This window comes from Antedon bifida, chromosome 9 (genome assembly GCF_963402885.1).
Source record: "Antedon bifida chromosome 9, ecAntBifi1.1, whole genome shotgun sequence".
NCBI classification, from domain to species: Eukaryota; Metazoa; Echinodermata; class Crinoidea; order Comatulida; family Antedonidae; genus Antedon; species Antedon bifida.
In genome coordinates this window covers 1,604,497-1,624,269 of record NC_136234.1, presented here as the reverse complement: position 1 = coordinate 1,624,269, position 19,773 = coordinate 1,604,497, and the positions used below count along the sequence as shown (strand labels likewise).

Here is a 19,773-nt window from a genome sequence, read left to right as displayed (position 1 = left end):
AAATGTATAACTATAAATTTGAAATAAGTATACAATGATTTGCACAAATGTAAACACTTACACAGGGTTTTAGTTTGTATACCTGATGTTTCATCTCATTAAGTCATCGGAATGATCCATTATAAATGATTAAAATTACTTACATTTTTAATAAAATTGTTATTTTTTATTTCATGAAAAATATATTTTGCTTGTGATAACATTAAATAGTTAAAAGAATTGATAATAAAGCGTGATAACAAATTTAATCGCATCCCGGTTGGATTATGACCAACATTTAATCAATTCGTCCTTTTAAACGCCCACTACGTTGTTCAAACCTTTATTTTTACATTATCTCGTTCACAATCACACTCACAAAAAAAGATAACAAACAATTTATTCAAATTCAATTTATTCAAACCTATAAACCTCATTGAAACTAATCGTAGCAATATTCTACTGCAGTTATTGCAGTAACTCAATATTTTGTGCCTAATTTACCTGGATAAACCGACATTGGTCTATTCTCTCTGAGAAGAGAGCTACAACTCGAATATATACAATTTTATGAAATACACCTCTCAAATAATGGTACATTCCATGAACACACAACTATCATCATTTTTTTTGAATACATTAATATGATTTTAGTTTCTTTCAATGTACTGTAGAAGCCTTTATGATGATAATAAACAGTGTGTATGATTGACCTAAACAAGTTTAATTTAATTGCATAATAGATTAAGGAAGAGTAACCAAAATATAGTATATGCAGTGAATAAATAGGCCTAAAAGGATTTTTAATGAGATTTTAATGTCAAACTTTTTATAAAAAGACCCAAATTATATTACATAAATCTTGTTATCTAAATTTTAAATCGATAGAAATTATGAAGTTGTATATTATAATAAATATTAATATGTGTTTTTTTTTTTTAAGCTGCTCTTTTTCACCAATGTTAAACTTCAATTCGACTTGTTTTATATGAAGATAATAATAAAGTGTTATCGTATTGTATCTTATAATTGTGACATGTCCCTAAACAGTTGACTCAATATTTGCAGTTTCTAGTTTTTATTCCTATTTTTCATATATACAGTTCTTTGACCTTTGATTCAAATTGATAGAATCCTTTTGACTTCCATTTGTCCCACAAACGACTTTGTTGCTATACCTGTACAGGAAATTAAATTATTATTACAATAATATTTTATTATATTTTATTTCATTTTAATTTGCTGTTGAAATATAGAAATGTAAATCCAGGTTATGTGATAGAAATGTAACGGCTAAAGTTTGTCTCAATTTTCTACCCAGGTGATATTTTAATAATCCCCACAGGTGTACTAGTACCAATGTTATTTTTAAACATTAGTTGAAACTTAAAATAGATTTCAACGTATCTAGGTAAAATTAAATTTAGATATTTAATTCATTTCACAGTGAGTTTTTGATTTAGATAAATATTGAGAAATGATTGGCTAACTTAGTTTTCGTTGCCAGGTGACACCTGGATTTTCAATGACACCTGCTATCGCATGCTAATGTTATTTAAAATACATTCAGTTTAAAGTGATGTTTTATATTTTATGTTGGACTTATTTCTTTTATAATAATATATGCAGTGTAAGTTCTATTGCATATGAAATTAATAATTTGACATGGAGAAATCAAATATTGATATAAAGTTTTCGGTATACCATGTATATATAGTTCTGACAATAACTGTTGAGTTTCTCAAGGTTTGGATCATATACTTTGAACTTTTTTATAAAATGTTTCTATATATAACTTATGTTTTTAGGATTTACGAGGAAAACCCATAATTAATTTTTAGTAAAATGATTGCCAGGAAAGTAATATGGTAGAATACTTCTCGGCAAGACACTTCCCATGCCTATTGGCATTTTCTAGCCCTATTTTCCCCTCTGTATATTATTATACGATAACAGATAAGTGCCTACAGGCTATTCGGATATCAAATTATGACCAAAATCATAACTTCATTTTCGCTCATTTCCTTCTTGGATGAGTTCAGCTGAAACTAACATGAGATGTCTTTTCTTTTCTCAAAAATTTCCAGATTCCAATCCACCTTAATCATTAAAAAAAAGTTTGTTATATTGGTTTTTGTAGCCCATAGTTTCAGCAAATATGGAGGTTGTTTCATACCCGCTGAACACCCACTAGCTAAGCCTTGATGCAGATACAAAATCTTAATATTTTTTAGCAGACATCTATGTTTCAATATATTCAATCACATTTGTATTGTCAAAAACAGATACTTTTCTAATATCTTGTGCCTTTAGTAGGTTGGTCTTTCATTTGGAAAGTCGCCAACATAGTAGATCCACCTTTCAAGAAGTCTGAAATAAAGTGAAACTAATCTTGTTTGATGGTAATCAAATTTAGATGATTCCTGCTCTGGGAGTTTCTATCTACTTGCTGTGCTTTGCAATTATTTTATTTTATAAGTCTTGAGTGTTAGTGAAATGGACAAAATATTTCCCAAAACAACTCAATATCATACTTATGTAGTTACTGTTTGAATGTGCAGTTTTGTATTAGGAAAATATGTAGCTTTTAAAGACATGTTTGAGTCAGAAAAAAGGTGTTTGTGTAGTTCATACTATACACATTCGTTCAGTATATTAAACTCTGGGTAAAAAATGTCTGTTGTTAATTATAACATATAAACATTTGCAACAACATTGATAATAATCCAACTTATTTTTCATCAGCAGTAAAGCAGAACAAGCGTTGTAATATAAGCAACTTTTTTAAAAAGTGGTGCTACTGGAGCTACCCTTTAACCTCTGTCTACACTATCAAACTAGTTTGACAAAAAAAAGTGTGATGTGCCCAAATATGCTAGTAATATGACATCATCATGTCCATACAGTATATGGGCACATCACATTTTGTCACATAAATTTTGATAGTGTATAGACAGAGCTTTAAATATATTTTAGAGCCCCCTTAATTTGTAGTCTAAATCTCCTATGCGATGCATTATATACAGTTTCAGTAGTAGTTTTTTTATTACAAGGCTAGTACTTTAATAGTTTAATATTACTGTATGTATCAGCTGCAATAGGCAAACATTAATAAAAAGGAAAAATAAGTCAACATTCATCCACTGTACACCTGTGCTTATAAGCACAACTTTAGCTGTATGTTATAGATAGTATTCCTACCTTACCTTACCTTTCCTACTCAATTAAAGCAATCAAAGCTAATAATTACATTCATATTCTCTCATCAAAGGCAATTCACGCCGAGTGTTTCTTATTCAATTACTTAACGATACTAAAAGCACACAACATGAGGACTACAGATAAACAAAATATCAGTACTTAAAGGGGGATTCTGGGTTTAAAATTGCTTTTAAATATCGTTTATTTATTAAATAAAAAATATTATAACAATATAGACATGTCAGAATGAAGAAGTAATAACGAGAATTTAAAAAAATTAAATTTCATATACATTTTAGGGTAAATTCATGGAAAGTCTGTTTTTCAGCAGCTTAGGGAAGCTCATTAATATTCATGAGATATTCACAAAATCACGTCATCAGTGGATTCCAAACTCGCGACGTCAAGCTTGTACGTTGTGTTTGTCAACTTGCATCTCTAGCTCTCTCCCCTGTCAAACGACGACCACCCGATCATTGTGAAATACATTTTTGTAGATTTTCTAAGCTAGGCCTAAAGTGTAATAATAACAGTAGTAGCATATATTTATTTGACATTTAATGAAATACAAAATTTACTAGTACAGATTACGGAGTCATAAATTATATACTATTTTTATACCTCGAATAGTACAGATCGTATATCGGCTTCACGTACTAGGCTAGGCCTAGCCTAAATCATTTTATTCATGGGTGAGAGCCATTTCTGACTAGGGATTCCATGCCACGATGGCTACGTTAAAACATTGGGGCCATCATGGGCCTAGCTAGCCTACTACTAAAGTAAACGATTGGCCCATAAATATCAAAACTCAGTGGATTCCAAACCCATCCTATCAACCAAACTCCTAAACAATCTAAACCTAAAACGTTCTACAAAATCGGCTGTAAATATTGAGGCAAAACGAGGTCCGATCGCCTTCCGCACGTATGGTGTCCCGATCGTCTAATAAGTAGGCCTAAAATAGGCCTAGTTTACTCTCCAAAAAAGCGGATACTGCATCAAGCAAGTAGACCAGGTAGTAGGAAGGAGACCTAGCCGATCCGGCCCAGTTGAAAATTGAGCTAGCTAGTGTAGTAGACCCTATGCGAATTGATACTACCAGGCTTTTTACTATAGGCTACACTTTTTAAAATTAGCAATACTGTACTTATGTTTACAAATATTCCAACTCTCTCATTCGAGCTATATTATATATACCATTCCGGTAGGTCGGGTCGACCTTCAATCAAATACTGTGTACATCGTTCATGTTGTGATTATAGACGGGGTATACTCGACCCGACCAGTTTGGTATTGTATATTGTATCTGCTTATCACGTGACGATGCCAGGCATGGGGGGAGAGAGCACGTGTATCGTCGTCTCGCTCTCCTCGCTCAGGAATGTATACGTTACGCTTCATTGATTTTGAAGGCTTTCCCTAAGTCAGTGCGAAAATCGGCAAACGTAAAGTGCAAACATATCTAATTTTTCACTGTTTTGATGGATTTTCATAAAAAATTGACTTTATAAATGGGAAGACCGACTAAAATTACATCAGATAAGTATAATTTTACAAAAGTAATTGATATGGTTAATGATAACGAGTCGTCGGAAGATTGACCATTTCACGAATTTCCTATTCTGTAACCACAGTGTGATTTTGCCGTAGCTGCACTTGTAATCTGGCCTCATTTCACAGCCTTCGTTCTGCTTCACTGGGCGCTTATATAAATTGAAACTTTTACCGTTCAAGAGACAAACAAATATATTTTACATTTTTTACTATTCATTTTAAACCCGGAACCCCCCTTTAATGTTAGACATAATGCAGACAGAGTTAGCAACATGTAGGAACAAATTCATTACCTTTACTCAGCTTTCCCTATTTTAGTCGTCGATAAAATTTCCAATTCCTTACGGATCTAAGAATGCGAGACATGGAAGTAACTTTTTTTTTATTATTAATAAGTTGGCCTGTGTTACATAGCATTCTCACGAGGCATTTCTGTACAATTAAGGCAAGTGTGTTGTATTTAGCTATCAGCACTGTACCTTGGCCTAAGCACCAACACTCCCGACATCCTTATGATTAAATAGAAACACCTTGTGGTTCCAGGCGCAAGCTGCAGACGTTCCCGTTGTCTCGCATGTCCATGTGGCGCTGATCATACACGTAGTACTGCCTATTCTCTTGAGGGCGGTCTAATCTTGTTACAGGTGGTGGTCATCGTGTGGATTTTAAATTTGATTATATGCTAATACCCAGCAAGTATGACATCATTAATGTAATGTGCAATCATACAGTACAATAATGATTGATTGATAGTTGGAAAAGAAAGTTGAAAGATGAAGAATATTCTCAAGAAAAATTCCAATCATTTGTTAAAATCATGCACGTACAACTAATAACGTCCAAGGTTCAACTTTTTTAATCATGTTTCTTGACAAAACATCCCTTCTACAAATTAACAAGTCCTTCAGAACTTACAAAATACATATTTTTAATAGTTACTTTATCACAAACATTAGTTTTTTTGATAGTTAGATTGAAGGCCATTATGTATTTAATTTGTGTTCAGTGATCATAACTTTTAACATCATTAATTTTTATAATTTGACATTACTTTTATTTTTGTAGCTCAAGGCCACCAATGCCCCAGAGGATTTAAGTCTGACACCCATAGAAGATGCATTGGTAAGTACTATTTAATCGTTCTAGCCCCCACTCCCGTATCCTGCCTGGTTGAAGGCCAATTCTGCAATTAGAATTAAAAGGGTGAGATTTAAGGACCATTACTGTAATGTCACAACATACTTTTTCTTATAAATCCAATTAGATTTTATATCTATTTTAAAATCTTAACAAGACTGATCAGAAGTCCAATGCCAATAAAATGGAATTCCAATTAATGTCTTAATATATGAACAACCCTTGTTGAAAGTTTCCACATATCACATACCTAATTTATGAACCTTTGCTGTTTATTTACATCTTTTGTAGTACTGCTTCTCAAAATGTTCCAGTTATAACCTTTAAAAGTAAAGTAAAGTTAAAACACCTAATATATAAATATATACAGAAAAGTTGCCCAAAACTCTGAAAATTTGTCTGGCTGTTTTACTTTATTGTTTTCAATTAGCTTTTTTTTTGTATCTCCATTGAGATCCAGCCACTGATACCCACAGCATTGTCATTTTTCAGTGCTTATTTTATTTTGTATCTCCATTGAGATCCAGTCACTGATACCCACAGCATTGTCATTTTTCAGTGCTTATTTTATTTTGTATCTCCATTGAGATCCAGCCACTGATACTACTCACAGAATTGTCATTTTTTCAGTAATTTGCCTTTGGATTTATATACAGAAAAGATCAATCTATCCTATCCCGATGTGTAGAATTTGGTATACATAGGGAAAAATAATTTTAAGAATGGAAACCGAGGAAGGAATAGCATACCCTTACACTCTGAAAGGATTATTGTGTGAAAAGTGTCATTTCAATCGATTGTATAGTTTCATAGCCTTTGATTCTCAAATTTGTGATTATCATACAATCATATGATATGAAAACTTCTTACAAGAGAATATACAGTATTAATAAACAATTTTAAGTCTGCTCTAAAAAATGATTTAACTCCAAAAGAAAAACCTCAACGTTTTGTATAGTATTGTAGGCTATATTTTTGTATTTGTATATATTTTTTTTAAACATAGTTCATCCGTTCTTTTTTTTTTTCATATTTTGTTTTTTTATAATGATTGTCATTGGTTGTCTAGAATAAAGTATTATTAACAAAATCTTCTTAGAATCGGAGGTGACGTGATGATTGTAGGTAGTTGAAGTACCATAGAAGTTGATCTAACTGATAAACCAGGTTTCAGACAGATTGAATCTTAAAAGGAAATTAAGCCCAAAAGTATTTCCTTTGTAAAGTGTTGTTCTTAAGACATAAGATATTCGGACAAAATTTAAAGCTAGATGATCATAGAGGGAGTTTGATTTGATTCCTGTTTTTTTTTTGGACCATATTTAATGAGGGTGATCCATCCAGCAACTGCTGATCATTAGGGACCATCAGAGGTTCACAAGACAAACATATACACAATATGCTCTACATAAGCAAAGTCTTATTACAAGTCTTTGGGAGTTGTAATTTTGTCTGTAGAAAAAATCCTGACATGTGACGGGACTTGAAAAAGTTTTTTGACTCCCTCCACCCCAAATGCACCCGTAGCCAAAGTTGTAAAACGTTAATAACACCAAATTGGAAAAATGCTCAAGGTAAAAGAACCTTTAAATACAGAGCAACAAAAGAATGGAATCTTTTACCAACTGAAACTAGAACAAAAGTAACTAGAAAAAATATCTATAAATTCAAAAAAATATCAACTCAAATGTCATGTCTAACTAATCCTGCATATATGTTTTTTATATACTTTTATTATTTTACTTTGTATGTATATATGTGAATGTATGTCTTTTATACAAAAGAAATTTTTGTGCATATCTTTAAAATTATGTATGCTTTTATTTTGTGTATATATGTTTACTTACTTTTAAACATTGTTGAACTGGACCATTTTGAAAAGCAGTACTACGTTACTGAAAATGCAATCCAGTCAAAAGAAAGAATAAATAAATAATGCAAGGGTTGATCGTGGAATTTTCCCAAATAATGTTAAATTATGTGTAAATTATTCGTTTTTAAATAATTTTTTTGGAAATACAATTTAGTACTAGAATCAATTCAGTCACATCAATCAATGTATAATTCTCAGTTATAACCTTTAAATGAAAATACATATTTGACAAATATGTTCATTTTCTGGCGTCAATGAGGGAAAACGGGGAGTGAAAGGAAAGTGTTTCACGCTGATCTGGCACAAGCAACCTGTATTTCCATTAGTGTTATATCCCTGTGTTCTATCACAAAATGAAACCTATATGATTAAAGTAAAGAAAGCATTAGTTTACTTTGATGCATTTATCCAGTTAAATACTTGTTTATCTTTATATGGGATAGATTTAAGCCCAGTAGATCCTTTAGAATATTAACTACTTTCTGGCTGCTTGATAGTGTCATTTCTTTGTCTCCAAAATAGGTTTTGGCCAAATTATTTACTGTAAAATACTTAAGAAATGTTAAGATACAGTGATCATTTTAATCAAAGTTTCATTTTACGGACATATCTATCCCTGATTACATCCATTCAATACCTCAAGTTCTGCCAGAAAAAACCCTTCAGTTGTAATTAATTAAACTTGAAAAGCCTAGACATTTAAATGCGTATTAGTCTACCTACAGCTCTGTCCACACTCAACACACTTTATGTGACAAAAACTGTGATGTGCCCATATGGACATGATGACGTCATATCACTACCATATTTGAGCATATCACTACCATATTTGAGCATATCACTATCATATTTGAGCATATCACTACCATATTAGGGTACATCATTTGTTTTTGTCAAACTAGTTTGATAGTGTAGACAGTTAATGAAACTTCAATATACAATGTTGTATAAATTATAAAAGTTTGAAATTATTGAAAGATAAACTACTGTTTAATGATTTGGTCTTTCAATTTATCTTGGTACCGATTTTAAAATGTACTTAATAATAATTTTTCTATTTCTGGAATCGATTTTATCAACATAATAAAAAAGTGTATAGATAGAAGGCATGGCCTCCTGCATTTTTGTATCTCTACAGATTTTAATGTATTATGTGCATTTATATCCCATCAAAAGTTTATGTAATTATTAAAATTGAAATTAGTTTTTCCATTTTTAGCAACAAGACAACCGCAATTTAAAACCAAGAAATCATGACCTCTTCATATCTGATATTGATCTTTCTATTTCTCTTGATTCTAATTTCACTGACATCTTGTGTCATACAGTCAAATTAAAATGCACATTCCATCAAAAAATATTCATTAATGCTGAAATCTGTCTACTTTTAAAGTCATTTTTAGCAACAAGACAACCGCAGCCAAAGTTTATGAAATGCATGACCCCCTACAAAATAATTTGACGATAATCTTTCTCCTTATTTTAATTAGACTGTATATGCAGTTGTGTACATTCCTATTCCATCAGTCAGTTTAGTTTAAAAATTGATTATTCCTTTTTTAAGATAGGAGGCGGCCAAGTCCTGAGAAGCCAGAGACTCAACTGGTGCTAAGTGCAGTTCATTAGTTCGAACTCTGGTTAGGGCCTTACTTAGGTTTGGGTGGTGGTATGATTTTCCACTTTCTTCTCTTTACTTGATCTTCCACAAAACTTTTGGTGTTCTTATGTTTTCAAATTCATAATGAGATATAAAACAAAAATAAATCTTATTTAAATTTGTTGTTTTGTTCTTTGTAGACGTGAATGAATGCAGCAGCTTTGAGCATCTATGTATGCACGGTCTTTGCATCAACACTCTTGGAAGTTATCGTTGCGATTGTAACTATGGTTATGTGAGCGATTCATCCAACACGCAGTGCGTCCGTAAGTTACAGTACAAAATTATAGCGTTATCCTTTAAGCTCATTATCATTAATGTATACATAGAGTAAACACCTGTTTTGTGTGTAATGAGACATGGATTATTCATTTCAAATATGTAAATTAGCAATTCATTCAATGATGTTAATCATCGGTTTTTCCATTTTTAGCAACAATCATCTGCAACTAATGTACATACAAATCATGTCCTCAATCTGATATTAATCATTTAATGTCTCCATTTTTTAATTCCACATGTGAAACACATGTAGGAAAACCCATTAACAAATTTTGTACATAATATTTTAATCTTTTTAAACCAGGAATACAAGCCAACTATAATCAAATCAAAACATGACCTGATAACAATCTTTTTTATTTCTATTCTAACTCCACTTCTCTCGATTTCAATTATAACTTTGAATCTATATGATGTACAAACTTCTCAAAAACTACATTTTCTTGATATCTATTCTGTCTATCTGTCTTGTCGTAAAATTTGGTCTTCCGTTTTTAGCAAGAAGACAACCGCAACCGAAGTTGTAAAACATGACCTCTGTGTAATGACTGGATCTCGTACTCAATCTTTCATTTATGCCGATTTTAATTATCCATCAGTCAAATGTAATATGTACACACCCAACCCCTAAAAAAAAATCATATATGACTGAGTATAGTCCCACCCTCATGTATAATCCCAACCTCATGTATAATCCCACCCTCGTGTATAATCCCATCCTCATGTATAATCCCACCCTCGTGTATAATCCCATCCTCATGTATAATCCCACCCTCGTGTATAATCCCATCCTCATGTATAATCCCACCCTCGTGTATATTCCCACCCTCGTGTATAATCCCACCCTCATGTATAATCCCACCTCTAAGTTCACTGATACAAGACTTTTCTAAATCCCAAGCTTCAGTATTAATCCCAAGCTTCAGTATTAATCCCAAGCTAAGATGATACAATACGAATTTAATCCCACCCCCCTAATTTTTGTCAACTTTCATATCCCAAGGACTTTACCTGGTATATTTTAACACGCTTGTTTTATTTTCTGTAGGGCAGAAGCATGGGAGATGTTTTACTAAAGACCAGTGTGTGATAGATAGTTTATCAGGTTTTATGTCCGAAATGGATTGCTGTTGCAGTGGAATCGGCAAATCATGGGGGGATACATGCATCACATGTCCAGCACCTGACACAAGTAAGTCTACTCTAATTTTCATACGAACATTAAGAAATCATTCGGACAATTAAGCACCAACTAAATTTTATTTTATTCACTTACAGTATCTTTGACTACAGTAGCATTACTATTTAAGTGTACACCAGGACTTAGCATAGCTTAATTTTCAATTAAGATCACTTTAAAATCTTACTGAATAACATTGTTATACCAAGTCAAACTGTCTTCTTCACGACCTGGTTTTAATAAAACTTAATATAACCAACAGCTTTCATCATTGACACTATATAGTTTGACATAACTTTGCGATTCTTCTTAACAAACTTGGTGTACGTAACATGGAAAACATTTCAAGATGATTTAGCATTATTTGTTGGTACATTTTTATATGAAACCAGTGAATTGAGCGCATCATGGCGGATATTATTGTTTGCCAGCCCATGCTTTACTTATTACTTATGTCATGGCAAGCTAAATTTCCACGAACTAATACACATTGGAGAATACTAAATGCACAACTTAACCAAATACAAGGGTTCCTCTAGGGTTAACATCTCTATTTGTGGCACTGTAGCTTGGTAGGTAACAAGCTTGCTTACCAATCTCAAGGTCATTGGTTCAAATCATGTCATGGTACCAGGAATTTACTCATGATAAAGTAATGATCTATCAATGTCAAATTTGCTAATGTGTATAAATATATAATATAAAATATTAAAAGTGTTAATACAGTATATGTTACTCATTGTTAAGTAGTAAGAGTACATTACTGTAGAATGCCTATTAAATGGACACATTCGTTCCCACACTGTGTGTCCCTTCAATTGGAGTGACTCCTGAATAGAGGTTGGCTTTAGTGTTAAAATATATATATATATGCTTGTCATTCATTTCATGGGAAACTGTGTCTCAAAAGAGGGGTTCTGCCCTATACAGTATTTTGGTTTATATTCCTGCTATCATTCAAATGATGTACATTTAATAGTTTTATGAAAACCACCTGGAGGGAATAATAACAGTATGTTAAGCTTTATGTTGCCAACTAGGCCTCTTTAGGTATTTCAATTATACCTCTCACATTATAACTTATGAAAACTTCACAGTTATTTCTCACATTAAAAACTTTACATCCTGTTGATGATGTGCACGGGTCAAACTCTTTAAATTAATGGTTGAAATTAAAGTATATTTTGATTGTTTAACGACGGTAAAGGTAAATAAACATGATTATATACAAACCATGATGGACATATACAGTTTCCATAAACCTGTCATTGCATCCTAGAATATGTGTTCTGATTTCTTTAATATAAAGATAATACACAAAGGTGGCCTCTTAAATTGTAACTTAATAGAGCTGAACATCCTTTTTGTAACATTTTTAACAAATGTTTGGCCATGATATAAGTTACAAACACATTGTTCATTTAATGATATCTCAATCTTTAAAATTAATTATTTTGTCCAAAAATTCATTTACAAAAACATCCTTTTCAGCAAAATTGCTTCTTTTTTCCAAGAATTTCAGTAAATAAAGACTATCTTTATATTAAATCCTAGCTTAATCTCCACAATTGCTTTTTTTGCCCAAAATTTCAATGTTTAAATCATTCAAATTCAACCCTGACAAATAAAAGAGTTATATGACAAATGGAAAATTACAATATGCCATTAAATCAAAATGTGCTTTAGAAGAGATTTGTTCTCACAGTAGAATAATGAGTAGACTGTTCTTATGAAACTAAACCTTCAGTATTGAGGTATTTTGATAGAATAATTCAGCGGAATACCTCCTTAGGGACATTTAAAAGTAACACTTTCTAATAAAACGAACAAGTGAAAAATGTTCTAACAATGTGACCAACCAACACACAACCATTCATGGGGCAGCTGTATTAAGGCCAATTTACCTAGATGTGCAGTAACGGTAAACTGAAAACTGCGTAGCTTGTCCCATGTATAGAATCTGTATCTATCCTCAGTGGACTGCCCATCCGCTCATAAGGAATAACATAGATAATATATTATTATTACTGTTACCGCTTGTCTGTGTAAATCGGCCTCTAAGGGCTCTACTATTATAATATCATGACATACTTTATGTGGAATAATGGTTTTTGGTAAACGGAAAACTGCGTAGCTTGTCCCACATATAGAATCTGTATCTATCCGCAGTGGAAACTGCCCATCCGCTCATAAGGAATAACATAGATTCTATATTATTATTACTGTTACTGCTTGTCTGTGTAAATCGGCCTCTAAGGGCTCTACTATTGTAATATCATGATACTTTATGTGGAATAATGGTTTGACAGTTTTGTTTCCTCTGCTAATTTGTTAGAGTTTCCAGCTTCAGGAATGTTTACGTTCAAAATGAGCTATTATACCCTGCAGGTGTTTGTCATTCATGTGACTTTGCAAATTCCTATCTATCAATGTTAATAATAGTTTGTGAAATCCAGTGTTCATAGAAAATATATAGCCTGTGGGTTACTTTGACAAAGTGTTCTTTTATTAATGTTTAAATGTTATATTTCCCCATATTTTTATCCTAACATTTAAACGTAATAAAATGTGTATAGCATGGTATAAACGTAGATCTCGAGTACACCAGCAGTGAAGTCAACTGATACTAAGTATCCGTCAATGACGGCCATGTGTCTTCAGAAGAAGACGGCTACAAGAACAATAACCGTAATCACTGCATCTATTGGTTGAAGGGGTATTGAAGGAATGCATTGAAAACTGTCCCAAATTGTGTTTTAACTTCAGCTGGACGTTTAAAATTTGATTTGTTGTTTTTAAACATTTTATAACTTGAACATTTTCTTTTATAATTATTTCAATTTTGTTTTTATTACAGTGGAGTACCGTGCACTATGCCCTCAGGGTAACGGGTACAAGTATTTGCCTGCAAAAGTACCAGACACAGACACAGAAGGTAGGTAACAAGATTTCTTAATGTAATTCTATTTCTATCTAAATTCGGATTATAGTGCCTACAATGATCAGTACACGTATAGTACAAGTATGCATTTGCAATATAAACTATCATAAACCAGTTATTCTACAGACAAATAAGTACACAATTTTTTTTTTTCTGCATGACTTGGCTAATGACAAATTGGCACTAAATCAGTATAGGACGTAGCAGGATCTTAAAGTAGGGTTTTATTTAAGGGGCGAGCACGCAAACTAATTCCACAAATTCAACTACTAATACTTTTAATGAATTATTTGGCAATATCTCTGACTATTGACTTTAACCATTTGAATATTTCATAAGTCAACTACTAGTTCAGGATAATAAACTATTTTGATTGGACACTAAAGTGTCATTTTTGATTTACTTTCTTCTGTTGATTGTTTTGAACTGCATTGTCATTCATTATATCAGTTTTTTATAGCTTTATTATTATATTTGGGTGGGGGTAGGAGGTTAAAGGTAGATCACCTATTAACACAGGTAGAATTTGGGTGTAATGGGAAGGGGTAACAATACACCTTCTATCTGAACACATATAAAGAAATTGAGCATGGTATCTAAAGCTCTGTCTACACTGTCAAACTAGTTTGACAAAACAATTTGTGCCCAAATATGGTAATGATATGACATCATCATGTCCATTAGGTACTCATCAAATCTTATATGTGAAGTCTAAAGCTCTATGTACACTATCAAAGTTTATGTGACAAAAAAATGTGGACATGATGATGTCATATCACTACCACATTTGGGCATATCACTACCATATTTGGGTACGTCACACTTTTGTTGTCAAACTTGTTTGACAGTGTAGACCGAGCTTCAGGATAATGATTTGTTCATTTATATTTTTCAGTGGTTCATGACTCAAGCAGCCAAACACAAACAATGTGTGAAAAATTCAACAACTTGTGTTCAAATGGCAAATGCGTCGGGACAGATCAACGGTCATACACATGTACTTGTAATGAGGGGTACCAGACTTCAAGTAACGGTCTGGCGTGTGTGCGTAAGTGCTATAATATGTTATTTTTATAAGGTTATTTTTTTAAGGTCTTTAAGTCTAGTGAGCTTATTTTTAGTCGCGTGGACGCGACTCTATAGTTCACTATGTCGGTCTGTCTGTTGGTCCGGTATCACTATGCGTTTTAGCACGCGACTTATGGCTGTTGGCCTTGTTCTTATTATGTTACAGTTAGGAATAGCCTATGATACAGGCATGTGTACATATATTATATTGTATCACAGAATTTGTCTATTATACTGGAAAAATATTATAGATAAAATAATGGGGATCAGTACTGTATTTTCTTTTTGTATTATATAAGCTTGGTGTGTTTTTTGTTACAGCTAAAGCTGTTGATAGGTGTGCAGCAAACACTAATCTATGTCCAAATGGACGTTGCGTTAGTCTAAGTTCTAGTTATCGGTGTATATGCGATGATGGATATCGTCCCACAACTAATTCTGCTTCATGTGTTCTGGGTAGGAATACAAACTTTTCAATTTTTATCAATTGTGGTAGAGGCCTGTTTCTTGTCAAAAGCTTATAAATAGATAATAATATTTAGTTGTCGACCTCATTTCAGTTAAAATTTGTTTACATCCTAATTTTGTTGACATTTGGGTTCAACATTTTACTGAAGAAGCCACCCTATAAAACATTTTCACTTCTGTCAATTATTATTATTTTTGTGATGCTAATTGACTACAATTTTTTTCAACTAAGATCCGGGATGGATACTCTACAGTAGCACATAGTTATACAACACTTCAAAGGAATTATTATAGATATTTTGTTCATCAATTTCCAATCAATTTTCTTGCAGCTACACCAACAAACAAATGCACGTCAAACCGTAATTTATGCCCTAATGGTCGGTGTATAATGTCCGGTTCAAATTATCGGTGCATATGCAACAGTGGTTATAGAGCCTCTAGTAATGGGGCAGCTTGTATTGGTAAGTATGTGTATAATAATATAATATCGTTTTGATTTAGTTTTTCGCTTTTTTATCTCCACTGAGATCCAACCACTGATACCCACAGCATTGTCATTTTTCAGTGCTTATTTTGTATCTCCATTGAGATTCTGCCACTGATACCCAAAGCATTGTCATTTTTCAGTGCTTATTTTATTTTGTATCTTCATTGAGATTCTGCCACTGATACCCAAAGCATTGTCATTTTTCAGTGCTTATTTTATTTTGTATCTCCATTGAGATCCAGCCACTGATACCCACAGCATTGTCATTTTTCAGTGCCTATTTATTTTGTATCTCCATTTAGATTCTGCCAATGATTTTTCAGTAATTTGCCTTTGGATTTATAATAATATAATAAAATCCTGGAGGGTACTTTGGATATTTTTCAGTGCTTATTTTGTTTTGTATCTCCATTGAGATCCAGCCACTGATACCCACAGCATTGTCATTTTTTTCAGTAATTTGCCTTTGGATTTATAATAATATAATTTATACAATTGTAACTAAATATTTTGAAATAATTTATCAGGATCCATAATAGTTTCCTACTTTTATAATTCAGCTGTACCAACAGATTTGTGTGCAGTCAACCGTAACCTGTGTACAAATGGCCGATGCGTCAGCTCCGGTACAACCTACAGGTGTATGTGCAACAGTGGTTACCGACCTACAAGCAATAATGCTGCCTGTGTGGGTAAGTCATGGATAAGTGCATGAAGTGTGAGTTTCCTCAATTAATGATGGACAATCTGGTATAATACTTGGAGTAGGAGATATTTTTTGGCATGGCTTGATCGCTTTAATGTGTTTGTGTGGCTTGAGTCATGTGTTTTATTTAAATTGACTACATTATAAAGAAAATTATTGGAGAGCCACTTTGATAGTGCTTGCACTGTTGGCAATCCACAGGGTACTCCATCCACACTTCGTTTGTTAATGTTGGTTTCTTTCTGTTTGTATACCTGGAAATTGAATAAATAGATAAAAAAAGATGACTGCACTTTTTAAGTTTCAATAATCCATGGATTAATGAAGAGAAGGATACGTATCGACGTGCAGTCTTTGACGTACAGTGACATACATGTTTACGAACGACATGAACATACAGTAGTACAGATGATGAACTAAAGGCCGGAACAGTAAACAATAAAATGTTTTCGTTTATAAAATATAATATATTTACAGCAATTCCTACCGATAAATGCGCAACGACCCCCAATCTTTGTGTTAACGGTAGATGCGTGAGTGCCGGTATCAATTACTTATGTATATGTAATAAGGGATACCGTCCCACAAGTAATCGGCGCACTTGTCTTGGTAAGACAACTTTAAGCATGTATCTGGACTATGCTGCTTGAGTCAGTCCTTCTCTTCGTTTGTATCATCGTCATGTTTATATCTTGAACCAAATCAAGTACTGAATAATATAATAAACCATGATCTTCACTTCTGTTTCAGTATTCTGCAGAACATGCCATTCAGATTTTGTTACTTTTAAGCTTTAAAACAATAAACTAATACTTAGAATGGTACTTTCCAACACTGTAAAATGTTGGTCATGTTCGAAATGGGCAAATAGTCTAGAAAATGTTTAGTAAACAATATCCAGCTAGATCAGTTTGGGAGGGGCTTATAAACTGAGGGAATGTTTTAGTAAGGGCATGTGGCGCAGTGTGTTGGACTACTGATCATGAGATCGAGGTTCGAATCCAACTCTAGCCGCATTGCTTGTATCCTTAGGCAAGATACTTTACTTACGTTTGCCTCTCTCCACCCAGGTGTATAAATGGGAACCCGGTTAGATTAAGATACAACTTTGCGCTGATTACTAGCTGCATTATAGGAGTTTGATCAGGAAAAAATGACTGGGGTAATAATGTTCAGCGCTTAGAGGTTTCACAACATTAGGCGCTATATAAATCCAGGATATTATTATTGTTATCTAGCTAGATCAATTTGAGATGGGCTTATAACTGAGGAGCTGTTCTAGTAAACAAGAATATCCACCTAGATCAGTTTGGGATGGGCTTATAACTGAGGGGATGTTCTAGTAAACATCAACATCCAGCTAGATCAGTTTGGGAGGGGCTTTTAAACTGAGGATATGTTCTAGTAAACATCCATATTCAGCTAGATCAGTTTTGGATGGGCTTATAAACTTATGAAATGTTTAGTAAATAATATCCAAATATATATTAACACTAACAATATATTGTAATATCATCATTCCTATAACATTGATATTAATAATGCTGGTTCACGTTGCCAGTTACCGAACAGCATGTCACCTACACAGTACTTCACCTGGAGATGTTCCATAAACTCCATATACTATATATACCTGTAATTTTGATAAAATTAACATCATTTTAAAAGCATATGGTATTTTCTATTACATTAGCAATAATAATCTTTCTAAATCATTTTAATCTACAAATCCATTTTACTGTTTAAAAGCATGATAATCATTTGATGAGTGCTTTTTTTGCTCTGTTAAACATTTTTGTTAATTTGTAAAATGTATACATGCAGTAATTCACAATGATTATTTTCCTTTTTGAAAGAGAAATATCTGATCATCATTGTCTCAATATTATATATTTATTAGTTTTCTTATAGATAAGTAAAAATTAATGAAAAGAGAAGACAATATATTTTTTGCCAGTGTAGCCAAATGCTACACAACACCAACTTATTACTAAACATTTATAAAAACTATGTTTCGTACCCCATATTCAGATTTATCAGCAGTTGAAAACGTTCCCTGCTTCCTTCTTCCCGATGCTATTAATAACGGTTAATGCCTTTGATCTTTTCAGCTGTAGCGACAGACAGATGTGCAGCAAACCGTAACCTTTGTAGCAATGGCCGCTGCATCAGCTCTGGTTCCAGTTATCGATGCATATGCAACAGTGGCTATAGGCTTACAAGCAGTGGTACAACATGTATTGGTAAGACGTACTGTCAAACTTACTGAGAACATTTATTAATCAAGAAGAAAAGATTTGATTTTAATCTTAATGACTCTTCTATTTTTTGTAGCTTATTCTATTAACAGGTGTACGGCAAACCTTTGTGCAAATGGTCGATGTGTAAATCTAAATACTGGGTATCGGTGCATCTGTAACCGTGGATATCATGCTAATGACAACGCTGCTTCATGTGTTGGTATGTTTATGACACAGTCAAATCTTTACCTTACCTTAGTTCGGCCCCATCATCCACTGTTGAATTTAATCTGAAGCCTCTGCCATTCCTTTCTGTGCTGTCCTAGCCCAAGTTGTACCTGTTTAAGATATGATGTCGTCCATCTCTGTGTTTTTGTCTTCTCCTTCTTTCGCAATTCTCGGCTGCCATTCCATCAATCTTTTGGTCCATCTCTTTTCTCCTTTAATTATTCACGTTTTAATAGTTTATTTAATTTATTTATATTGGATGGATAACCAGATGCCCATAATACATTACAATACAGAACATGCGGTTGAAGAGGAGTGTTATACAGAGTATTAATGAGAATGTGTAGAGGGAAAATATGTCTTAATACTATGACCTGTTATTCATATATATAAATAAGTTATATTTTAAGCAAATTTGTTTTGTATTTCTGCATGCTACTACAAAAAGCAGTACACACTTTGTTATCAGAGTTACTTTACAAGTTACTAAAATGTTACCTCTTGAAGGGTGGGTGGCCAACAAAAATGTGAAATTAACATTTTTCAAAATGTTCATTTATAACAATATATTAATTAAAATGTTAACGCTTCAGATGTGAATGAATGTTCATTAAATAATGGACGAGCAGTTTGCATACACGGTACTTGTACCAACACACCAGGAACATACCGTTGCGATTGTGGTAAAGGTATGGTTCACCGTGGAAATCATTGCATAGGTTAGTAGCTATGTTTCATTGTTTTTTCTATCTAAACAAAACAAGAT

General features: G+C 32.9%; 1 protein-coding gene across 1 annotated transcript in view; it reads left to right on the top strand.

Moving 5' to 3' along the window:
• LOC144852316 (uncharacterized) overlaps positions 1-19,773 on the top strand; it is a 51,487-nt gene that overhangs the window by 13,370 nt on the left and 18,344 nt on the right. The window contains exons 5-16 of the mRNA XM_078710095.1: positions 5,803-5,859; positions 9,545-9,670; positions 10,735-10,878; positions 13,724-13,801; positions 14,703-14,855; positions 15,197-15,331; positions 15,676-15,807; positions 16,394-16,525; positions 17,017-17,148; positions 18,651-18,782; positions 18,874-18,999; positions 19,601-19,726. Of these exons, the coding sequence (XP_078566221.1) occupies positions 5,803-5,859; positions 9,545-9,670; positions 10,735-10,878; positions 13,724-13,801; positions 14,703-14,855; positions 15,197-15,331; positions 15,676-15,807; positions 16,394-16,525; positions 17,017-17,148; positions 18,651-18,782; positions 18,874-18,999; positions 19,601-19,726 (1,473 nt within the window). The remainder of the gene's footprint in view (positions 1-5,802; positions 5,860-9,544; positions 9,671-10,734; positions 10,879-13,723; positions 13,802-14,702; positions 14,856-15,196; positions 15,332-15,675; positions 15,808-16,393; positions 16,526-17,016; positions 17,149-18,650; positions 18,783-18,873; positions 19,000-19,600; positions 19,727-19,773) is intronic.